The sequence below is a fragment of the Lathyrus oleraceus genome, chromosome 7 (assembly GCF_024323335.1).
Source record: "Lathyrus oleraceus cultivar Zhongwan6 chromosome 7, CAAS_Psat_ZW6_1.0, whole genome shotgun sequence".
Taxonomy (NCBI): domain Eukaryota; kingdom Viridiplantae; phylum Streptophyta; class Magnoliopsida; order Fabales; family Fabaceae; genus Lathyrus; species Lathyrus oleraceus.
Genome location: NC_066585.1, coordinates 262,290,828 through 262,302,436, shown reverse-complemented (window position 1 = coordinate 262,302,436; position 11,609 = coordinate 262,290,828). Strand labels below are relative to the sequence as shown.

At 33.4% G+C, this 11,609-nt stretch overlaps 1 protein-coding gene across 1 annotated transcript; it reads right to left on the bottom strand.

Moving 5' to 3' along the window:
* Positions 1-1,305: 1,305 nt before the first annotated feature.
* On the bottom strand, positions 1,306-5,948 carry LOC127100749 (sulfite reductase [ferredoxin], chloroplastic). Its single transcript, NM_001426982.1, has 8 exons — positions 5,559-5,948; positions 4,495-5,277; positions 4,118-4,414; positions 3,382-3,579; positions 2,549-2,683; positions 2,330-2,446; positions 2,068-2,226; positions 1,306-1,963 (listed from the first exon to the last, which is right to left on the bottom strand). Exons 1-8 carry the CDS (start codon positions 5,718-5,720, stop codon positions 1,757-1,759), a joined length of 2,058 nt encoding a protein of 685 aa, NP_001413911.1. The 5' UTR covers positions 5,721-5,948; the 3' UTR covers positions 1,306-1,756.
* Between the last annotated feature and the right edge of the window lie 5,661 nt (positions 5,949-11,609).

Below are 11,609 nucleotides of genomic sequence, written 5' to 3'. Positions count from 1 at the left end.
AAGGTTGTATTTCACCCTTCCGTCAAAATCAATCTAATCTTCACGAAATTCGATCTTTCTCACCTTTTTGTTTTCGTTATTGGTCAACAATTCATTCAACTTGAACGTCATGCCGACGAGAGATGGGGTGCCATCCGGAGCCGGAACTCTACGGAAGGTGAGGCTCCGTTGAAGTACACTTCTGCTTTAATCAAAAATTGAGGAAGAGACATGTTTTGAGATGTTTTTATTAAACAATATGTCACCTCCTATTTATACAACTTTGCACTTACTCTGGACCACATAAAACTGTCGGTGCAATCACAACCATCCAAAATTATCGATAATATCCTGAACATTTATAATTTCACACAAATAATACTACAAGAAATTTAATTATGGTTGAAATTTCTAATATCAACTTGTAAATTTTAAATTCTGAAAATTATGAAATTTCCTATATACCAAAAATTTATATTACACTATCGAAAATTTTGTACGTACCGGTCATTTTATTTTTCATTCCAGGAATTTTAAATATAAATTTCATTCAAGTTTCCATCAAATATAATCAAATGAAAGTATTGAGGTGTAGATTTAATTGGGGTGTCAACCTGCCAAAACTGCATAGGCTGATCTGAGTGTTAGTTTACAATCTTATGTGATACATACACACCATACAATAATATTTCAGGCGTAATTATTGGACTGGCACTAGTTACAAAATACATTAATCTTCTTTGATGAATTTTTATTTATATTTGAGACCAAAATGTTACTATTTATTATCTTCATCAATTTAAGAATTAAAAAAATAAAAATTTCTCAATCTATCCTGTATGTTTAAATCCGAAATAAACAATATAATCGGAAGGACCTTACCGTAAATCTTGATGATTCTAAAAGATAGATTGAACTCTAAAATATCACATATTTATTTTTCATCTCTGCATCCTCTTTTCGTTTCTCATCAGTTCACTTATTAGCCACTTTTATTTTTCTTGTAGTTTCACCGTCAATGTATTATGTGTATTTGTCAATTTCCTGTCTATTCAACTTACTTGCACATTTTTATAACTTGTTAATTGTCTGGTGTTTTTATTATTCTATCAATATGTTCTTGTATCAATTTATATATATATATATATATATATATATATATATATATATATATATATATATATATATATATATATATATATATATATATATATATATATATAACATATGCTCAATGAACCAAAATTCATTCCACTCGAACCATTTCCTTTACAATGTCAGTGAAATCATTATCATCAACATCATTGTAAAAAGTAAAAACTGAGCAAGTTCACATAGATCCTGAGTTGCATTTCCGCCTAAACACAGCATAGGTTCTGAGATGCGCCATAATATGTAACTAGTAGCCACTATTAATATTATCGTTACAATTATTAAATCTTTAATCAGATTGATTAACTTTATAGGAATAAAAACAAAACTGAGCAACAGATCATACCAGACAGGATTAATTGAAGAAATACATGAAGTTGGAAACCAAAAAGAAATAGAGGCTTATTTTTGTCTTCAACAAAGCTCATTATGAAAATAAAGCACCAAAAGACTCTAGCTGAAAGCTTGTTTTATACAAAAAGTAATGAAAACCAAACATTAATTCAGTCTATCCTCAGGGTTACCACACAGTAACAGTACCGAGAGTTTTGCTCAGTAGCCATTCCCAGTCACAACCAAAATGCAACATCACATACATCTTCAATGGCTTAACCAATGAAATGATTCATTCACCTTTTCCATTTAGGTTGGAAGCAATATAATTGCGGACAACTTCCATGGCCAATTGATGAGCATTTTTGTTTTGAAGCTTTGCTAACCCATCCATTGCTTCGTATGTATCTTTATCGGTAAAAAGCTTCAGGTTGTGGCGTGTTGGTGGGACTGCAGGACCCTCCCATTTCTCAATAAATTCTTTAAGCTTCTCAAATCCCTAAAACCAGAAACACGCCAATCCCTTAACACATAATATTTTTAAAAAGAAAACTAAAAAGAAGGCTCCAAGATGCAATAAAAAGCATGTAGGTCAAAATTTACCAGTCGAACTGTGAAGTCGCCAAATGATTCTTTAGATTGACGCTTTTGCTTCCAATGATAAAACAATGGCTCCAAAACTTTTTCAAGGTCTTGAAGCTTCACCTTGTCCATGAAACTCCGTGCTATTGATGTTTGGTTACTGCTGCCTCCAAGCCAAATCTATATTGGGAGGGGGGAGAAAGAGAGAGGGAGAGATGTGATGAAGATGGACTTATAGAATTTTCAACAAGCTGTAAGGGGGTTGAACCACTGATTAACAAACCTGATAGCTATTTGGGCCATCACCAACCAGTCCAAGTTCAGCCATATATGGTCTAGCACAGCCATTAGGGCAGCCAGTTATCCTTACAACCACAGATTCATTATACTTCAGACCAACCTGAATTGGGATGAGATAATTAGAATGTTTCTTAATTAGTGATTTCCATCAAATCAATAATGTCATGTACTTCAAAATTAGACTTCTATCTGGCAGCAATACCTTCTCAAACATGTCACGGATCCGCTTAAGAATACTTGGTATTCCACGTTCAGCTTCAGTAATTGCCAGGGGACATAATGGGAAAGCAGGGCATGCCATAGCCGTTATATTAAGGGGATCTACATATCTAGGTAGCTATTCACAGCAAAACAGTTATTATAGGTCTAATAATGAAAAATGAAATAATAATAATAATAATATACACTGAAAAACAGGAAAAACAGGAATATGATAGAAGGGGGAAAGAAAATTAAAAGAAATGAATAAAACATAACCAACAATTAGTAGCATGATGTCAAGTAAAAGTGATCTTAAAGAAATTGACTAAAGTTCAACCCTATATAATAAATAAATTTATGTCAGAATATATTAAAATATTTTGCAACATATTGATTGTGGCCAAGAGTAATTTAGTGTAACTTAGATTATCTCTAAAAATAGGTTCCCATAATTCCTTATAGGCGTTAATCAAAAGTGAGTGGAAAACATTCCCAGTGTCCCCAAAGAAAATAGGTCATCACAAAAGCATCAGCTAATCAGATTTAAAACCACCTATAAGATACAAATGGATATCCTTTTCATAATGGAATAGTCAATATAATGTGGAACTTGTAAGCACAACTTCCGTGTTCTAAATTGCACCATGTTGAAAAGATTAAAATACTAATTGACCTCTAAATGATACAATGTGGGGTAAAAACACAATGTCAAATAATGTCAAGCGCACAGGGAAATGCAAATTGCATATTTTAATAACAAATATAGCTTAATATAAACAATCAGGGCAAGGGTATATCTATTTCTCTGTAAGAATTAAGCTGTGAACATCTTACCAGCAAACCAGCCTGAGAAAGAATGGTTGTGATGGGACGTTTCCATGCAGCACGAATATCAGTCAATATGAGGTTCTGATTTGGAGTTAATCTAACATTCAAATGATACTTCTCAATAACCTCCCTCAATGCCGTTTTCATTTTTCCAGCAATACGACCATTGTCAACATGAAGCCCACAAAATAAACCACCATCGCCCTGAAAGATAAAACCCAATGAGCCAACATACACAAAGACATGGAGCTATAGTATAGCCAAAGTCAGTATCATCAAAGAATGAGCTACCTGCTGGTTACTCTGCCACATATAAAGGAGATATCATGTAGTTCTTTCACATAAGCACACAGCACCGAATTATATGCATATTTACAGTTAAATGGGGTAACAAAATTTAAATTGCACCAAAACACATCAGAACTAACTATTAGCTTCATATAACTACTCAGCCGGATATTTTGTCTGTTTCTATGTTATGCCTAGCATACCTTTACAGGTAAAACCGAACTGAAACAAGTGTAGACTTTGCAGGTGAGGTGGCATGCATGAAGAACCATTGTCATTATATCAGCTATTAAATCCATGAAAAGACATCAAACATGTCAAAAGCCTATCCACCAACTTTCTAATCGCATGGAAGTTTATGTAACTACGAATGGAGTGCATCACCAAACAATAATAGTATACCTACAAGCAAGCATAAATACATTGATACTATTCACTCGTCTGGAGAACCAACCTGCTGATGCCACCCAAGATAACTTTTAAATTCCCATTCTGGCAAGCTGCGGAAAGGTTCGAACTTCTTGCCATAATATTCCTCAACTACATTTCTGAACTTATCTATTCCCCAAGAATCGATCAGATATTTCATTCTACTATACCTGCGGTCGTCTCTTCTCCCATTTTCTCGTTGTGTAACAACAATTGCTTTCACTGCATACAAAATATCCTCTTTTGGTACGTAACCCAATGGTTCAGCCAAGCGGGGAAAAGTGGTTTCCATCCTATGTGTTCTTCCCATCCCCCCACCAACCTGCATAAATAATTGCAAAATCCCAGTTAGACTGATGGCAGAAAAAACTTCAAATGAACTGTCATTTAAATTAGTCTTACATAAAGATTGAATCCTTGAGGCTCCCCGCCATCGCCAGTAACAACAACAACACCAATATCATTTGTGAGAATATCCACGGAGTTATCAGTTGGCACAGTAACTGCAATTTTGAATTTCCTCGGCAAGAACTGAGTTCCATAAATGGGCTCAGGTGAATCTGTGAAGTTTGTCCCGTGAGAATTGTCATTTCGTGCCTGAATTACCTCAGGTGGTTCTGCTGACATAAATCTTTCCCCATCTACCCAGACATCATAGTAAAAACCAGATTGAGGAGTCAAAAGTGCAGCAATATTTTCCGCAGTTTCTTGAGCAAAGAGATAATCTTTACTCACAATGGGAGCAGCAGGAGCAAGCACATTCCTGTTAAGGTCACCACACGCACCAAGACTCGAGCCCATATTTCTAATAATAGACCCCATAACCGTTTTAAGATCCTTCTTAACAACACCATGTAGCTGAAACGTTTGCCTAGTAGTCAAACGAAGTGTCCCAATTCCAAACTGATCAGCAAGATCATCCATAGTCAAGTAAAGCTGATTTGAAACTTTACCACAAGGGTTCTTCGTTCGTATCATAAACGAATAGGTTCTCGAACCACGCTCGTCTCTGTTGTACTGTTGATAACTACCATGAAACTTGATCAACTGAGTAGCAGCTTCGCTTAAATTCGGCGCATCCGTCAACATATCCTCATTAAGAGGATACCTTATGAAATTGCTCTGTTCCTTGAATATCTCAACTTTGCTCCTCTTCTTCTCAGTAGCAGTTTCAGACTTTGCAGGCTACAAAAAAAATCCAACCACAGCATCATATCAACAACAACAACAACAACAACAACTTAAGAACAAGTTCATAACAAACTCGTCAAAATGAAATTCAAATTCCCTTATAATTAATTATTCAAAATATAAAATTAAAGAATATCACATCAATTTAAGAAATATAATTAACGAAGCTGTGAATTCAAGTTTGGTTGATATAATTCATGAAATGAAAATGGATAATTAATAATCGGAGATTATTCTTAAAAAGGCAAGCGAAAGGTGAGAAGATGAATACGAACAGTGGAAACAGCGCGGATGAGGGAGGAGGAGCGAGTGGATGAAGGGACGGAGAGAGCATTGCGGGAGAGAGAAGATGCGGCGGATGAAGAACGTAAGCCATGGTAGTTTGGGATCTGAAGCTTAGGGTCTCTGAGCGCCGCTGCTGCAAACGACGTCGTCATGAGGCAGAGAAGAGGGTTTTCGGTTTTCGGTAGCGTTGTTTCTGAGAAAGAGTGAGCACAGTGTGCGAGTGTGTGCTATTAGATGCTTTTTAACCAAATAGTATCTGCTTTTGAGTATTCAATTAACATTAACACAAATTTATAGTGCTATCTAGCACTAGCAGTGAAATGAAATTTGTATTGTTCGATTGACTCAAAAGGGGAAGGCAAAATTGGTTTTGTTTTTTTGTGTGGGTGTGCGCAGTCACGTGCTAACCACGGGACCATATTTAAAGTGCTATTATTCAGTTATTGACTGACTGGCGTACGCGCTCACGCACCACGCTCCCCCTTTTTGCTGATAACTTTTCTTAACACACAACCTTTGGATCAATAGTGAAAGATGTTACCATTGTACCACAAACCCTTCATATTAATTTATTTTATCATATATTTAATGAGCTATTGTTCAATTGTATTTTTTAAATTGTATTAAAATAAAATACAAAATAATTTTATTAATAAAACACAAAATACATTATATATTAATAATGTATTTTGAATACATTATAAAATAGGAGCAACATATTTTGGCGCCTGCAGCCAACAATTATTTTATATTAATATAAAAAATATATTGTTCTTTTTTCATTTTATTAAATTTTATCTCTATTCTTTAATTTTTAAAAATATTATATATTAATATATTATTTTATATTTAATGAGTCATTGTTCAATTGTTTCATCATATATTTTGTGTTTTATATTATATATTAACATGTATTAATATTTCAATTGTATTTATAAAAAATATTATGAAGTTTTATTTGAATTTTTGTGTAAAAATTAATATAAAAACTTCATAATATTTTTAAATATAATTGAAAAATACAATTGAAAAATTATATTATTTTAAATATAATATATTTTTAAATATTATATTACTTTTTATAAATAATATAATATATTATACATGTCTAAGTTATATAAAATAATACTTAAATATTTAATATATAAAAATTAATAAAATATAAAAATATTATAAAATAAAACACAAAATAATTGAATATTAATTTGAATATATTAATATATAATATTTTAAAAATTAAAGAATAGAGATAAAATTTAATAAAATGAAAAAAGAACAATATCTTTAATTTTTAAAAATATTATATATTAATATATTCAAATTAATATTCAATTATTTTGTGTTTTATTTTATAATATTTTTATATTTTATTAATTTTTTATATATTAAATATTTAAGTATTATTTTATATAACTTAGACATGTATTAATATTATATTTAAGTATTATTTTATATAACTTAGACATGTATGAATATTAATTTGAATATATTAATATATAATATTTTTAAAAATTAAAGAATAGAGATAAAATTTAATAAAATGAAAAAAGAACAATATATTTTTTATATTAATATAAAATAATTGTTGGCTGCAGGCGCCAAAATATGTTGCTCCTATTTTATAATGTATTCAAAATACATTATTAATATATAATGTATTTTATGTTTTATTAATAAAATTATTTTGTGTTTTATTTTAATACAATTTAAAAAATACAATTGAACAATGGCTCATTAAATATATGATGAAATAAATTAACATGAAGGGTTTGTGTGCAATGGTAACATCTTTCACTATTGATCCAAAGGTTGTGTGTTCTATTCTTGTTGGTTGCAAAAATAAATTTTATTTTCAAAAGAAACACACACGCCCATGTAGGCGCCAGCCCCATTTTTTTGGGGGTGCGCCAACTCCCCCGGCGCATCCTCCCCCAAACATGGTTATTTTGGAATTTTTTTTGAAAAGTTGGTTTTCGTATTTTTTTTAAAAACATGGTTATTTTAAAAAAAAATCTGAGATTTGAGTGAATATACATAAGAACGAAGATGAGCGGTGGAAACGCTAACTTGAACATAAAGTTTCTTATTTTTATGAAAAGAATTGGAATCGATTAATGATTTAGATGTGTATGTTGTTTGGAGCTCAAGATGTTCTTGTTCTCGTCAATGACGGTTACGCAGTGGTTGCAGTAGATGCAACTGAAGCACAAAGAAACACGCATAGAGAAATAAGGAAGAATGATCAGTAGGCTTTGTTCTATATCCATCAGTGGATGGATATGAATGTGTTTGAGAAGATCGTTGATTCAACGACGGCGAAGGCTCCATGGTACACACTGGTATGGTGCTATGGTGGTGATGTATCAATGAAGAATGTGAATCTTCAATCTCTACGCAAGCAGTGTGAGAATTGCAACATGAAGAACAATGAGAAGGTACCTGATTACATTTCCAGAGTGATTCTAATCACAAATGAGATGAAATCTTGTGGAAAGACTCTCTCTGAATAAGTAATCATTGAAAAGGTACTAAGATCACTTACTCCTCAGTTTGATTACATTGTTGTAGCAATTGAACACTCTAAGAACCTTAGCACCATGAGAATTGAAGAGTTGTATAGTAGTCTAGAGGCACAAGAGTTGTGTCTGTTTGAGAGAAACTCTGAAAGAGATATAGAGCGGGATCTAAAAGCATCTTCTGGTAAGAAGAATCAGAAGCAGTCTTGGTCAGAGGCCAAGAAGATACATGGTGGTCGTTATCAGAAGTCAGAAGTCTCCAACTCTGATGAAAAGAAACATCAAAAGGGAAAGGAGAAGTTTAACAAGAAGAAGGTTCAATGCTACTGTTGTAAGAAGTTTGGTCACTTTGTTGTTGACTATTGGTCAAACAGGAAAAGGAAGTCAGAAGAAGCAAATTGTTGTAAGAGTCTCATGATGAACATATGTTATTGATGGCTTCTGAATCTGATGGTAGATATTTGGTAGACTGGTGGTATATGGACACTGGCTACTCAAATCACCTAACTGAAAATAAATAATGGCTGATTAATTTTGACTCTAGAAAAAGGACAAAAATCAGATGTGTTGATGATAAGTATCACAATACTGAAGGAATGGAAAATGTCAAAGCCAGGGTGAATAATGTGAAAACTATTATGATCAAGGATTTTTGGTATGTTCTTGGCATGAAGAGAAATCTGATGAGCGTAGATTAACTAATTGAGAAATGTTTCTCAATTACTATGAATGACAAACTTTTGAAGTTGTATGATTCTGATCAGAAGTTGATTATGCAATCTAAACAAGGAAGCAACAGAGCATTCAAAGTGAATGTTGAAACAACTGAAACCAAATGCGTTGATGCAGGAGGTGATGTAGGTGACAGTGACCTGTGGCATAAGAGATTAGGGTAACTGAACTTCAGAAGCTTAGGGCATTTTAGTTCTAAGAAGCTGGTACATGGCATTCCTAAGATTGTGAAGTCTAGGAAGTCATATGAGATATGCATGAAAGGCAAGCAACCTAGATTACATTTGCATCAGAAGTGGCTCCAAGAGCAAAACATGATTTGGGAGTAGTACATTATGATGTATGTGGTCCATTTGAAGTACCTTCACTTAGAGGAAACAAGTACTTTGTGTCATTCGTGGATGAGTTCACAAGAATGACATGGGTAACACTCATCAAGTTTAAGCATGAGGTGTTTGCTGAGTTTCAAAAGTTCAAGGTGAAAGTTGAAAAACAGTGGTCAGAAGTTGAAAATTCTCAGAACTTATGCTAGAGGTGAGTACAACTCTATAGAGTTCAAGGAATATTATGAGGAGAATGGAATTGAGCATGAGGTTACTGTTCCATGCACTCCTTAACACAATGGTCTCGCTGAAAGAAGAAACAGAACTTTACTTGATATGACAAGGAACATGTTGAAGGAGAAGAAGCTTTTTCACACCTTGTGGGGAGAAGCTATTGCCACTACAACATATGTGCTCAATAGGTGCCCAACTAAAAAGCTGAAGAAAATTTTTCCTTTTGAGAATTGGACTTGAGATAAGCAAAGTATGACCCATCTGAAGGTGTTTGGTTATGTTTGTTATATGCATGCCCCAGATTCTAGGAGAAGGAAGTTGGATGACAGAAGCAGAGTCATGTTGCTTGTAAAGTACCACATTACAGGTGCTTATAAGCTTTATTGTCATGTCACTAACAAAGTTGAATTCAATAGAGATATCATTGTGAAAGAATCAGAAGCATGGGATGGGAATAAGTCTGAATTCAACTCTGGTGCAGTGTTAACACCTGAGTTAACTTCTGAAGATATTTCAGACTCTGAAGGAGAATCTGCCTCTGAAGATGAGTTAGAGTCTGAAGGTGACTCTAATACTGAAGTAGAGTCTTAAAGTGAGTTTGACTCTGAAGATGAATATGATTTTGATCTAGATTCTGATGATAATCCAGACTCTGGTGGTAATCATTCCTTTGAAGGTGGTCTAACATCTGATATTGTTCCAACATCTGAAGAAGATTTTGAATAAGTTCAGAGACCACAACGAATCAAACAAATACCAAGAAGATTTATAGAGTTTGACATGTTACAAGATACTGAGATAGAATTTTAAGCGGAAGTTATTTAATGTGCCATGTTGGTAGACTTTGAACTAGTTAGTACTGAAGAGGCTCTCAAGAAGAAAGTGTGGTTGAAGGCCATGAAAGAAGAACTTGAGGTTATAGAAAGAAATAAGACTTAGGAGTTGACTGAGTTTCCAAATAACAAGAAAGTCATTAGTGTGAGATGGGTTTACAAGTTGAAACTAAAGCTATATAGATCAATTGGAAAATACGAAGCAAGGTTATTAGCTAGAGGATTTCTATAGAAATCTGGATTAGATTACTTTGAGGTGTTTGCACCTGTAGCTAGACATGAAACAATCAGACTGGTGATTGTTATAACTGATAATAGAAATTGGACTCTGATGCATTTATATGTGAAATATGCATTTCTGAATGATCCTTTACAAGAGGAAGTTTATTTGTCACAACCTCATGTATTTGTGAAAGATAATCAGAAAGGGATGGTGTACGAGTTGCATAAAGCCTTATATGGACTGAAACAAGCTCCTAGAGCATGGAATCTGAAAAATTGATTCATTTTTCAAGCTTCAAGGATTCAGAAAATGTGAGATGGAGTATGGTGTTTATGTTCATCGTACATCTGATAGCAATATGATTCTGGTGTATCTCCATGTTGATGACATATTGCTAGCAGTGAGTTGTTCAGATGAGATAGCTAAGTTCAAGAAGGTGTTGATAAATGAGTTTGAGATGAGTGATCTAAGAAATATGTATATTTTTTAGGGATGGAGATTTTTCACTCTGATAAGGGTATAATTTTGCATCAGCTAAAGTATGAACTTAAGCTTCTGAAGAGATTTGAGCCAATAAATTGCAAGTCTCCAATCATACCTGTTAAAACAAATCAAAAGGTGGATTCTGATGTTAAGGGTGATGATGTAGATGTTATAAAATTTAAATAGTTGGTTTACTCATTGAGATATCTCTGTAATACAAGACCTGATATCTGAAATGCAGTTGAAATGGTGAGTAGGTTTATGAATAAACCAAAGTGGTCAGATTACCAAGTTGCTGTCAAGATACTGAGGTATATTAAATGAACTCTGAAGTATGGAGGTTTTATTCCCTTCTAATGTTGAATCTGATTCAGAACTGATATGTTATTTAGACTCGGATTTGTATGGAGACAGAGTTGACAGAAGAAGTACTTCTAGATATTTCTTCAAGTATCTGGGAGGTCCCATTTCTTGGTGCTCTAAGAAGCAACAAGTGGTTGTATTGTCAACCTATGAAGTTGAGTATATTGTAGGTGTTTTGTCTGTTTGTCAAGATGTTTGGATTATGAACTTCTTGTTGCATCTAAAGATCAAGGTAAGCAAGCTTGTGAAGTTGATGATTGACAACAAATCAGCTATAAGCCTTGCCAAGAATCTAGTGTTTCATACAAGAAGCAAGCATATTGACATAAAGTTT

Coding starts and splice junctions, on each gene's coding strand:
- LOC127100749 (NM_001426982.1), bottom strand. CDS start 5,720: ATGACGACGTCGTTTGCAGCAGCGGCGCTCAGAGACCCTAAGCTTCAG. Junction 2,684..3,381: donor TTTCTCAGGCTGGTTTGCTG/GTAAGATGTTCA, acceptor TGCTGTGAATAG/CTACCTAGATATGTAGATCC. Junction 2,227..2,329: donor ATGGCCCAAATAGCTATCAG/GTTTGTTAATCA, acceptor CTCCCAATATAG/ATTTGGCTTGGAGGCAGCAG.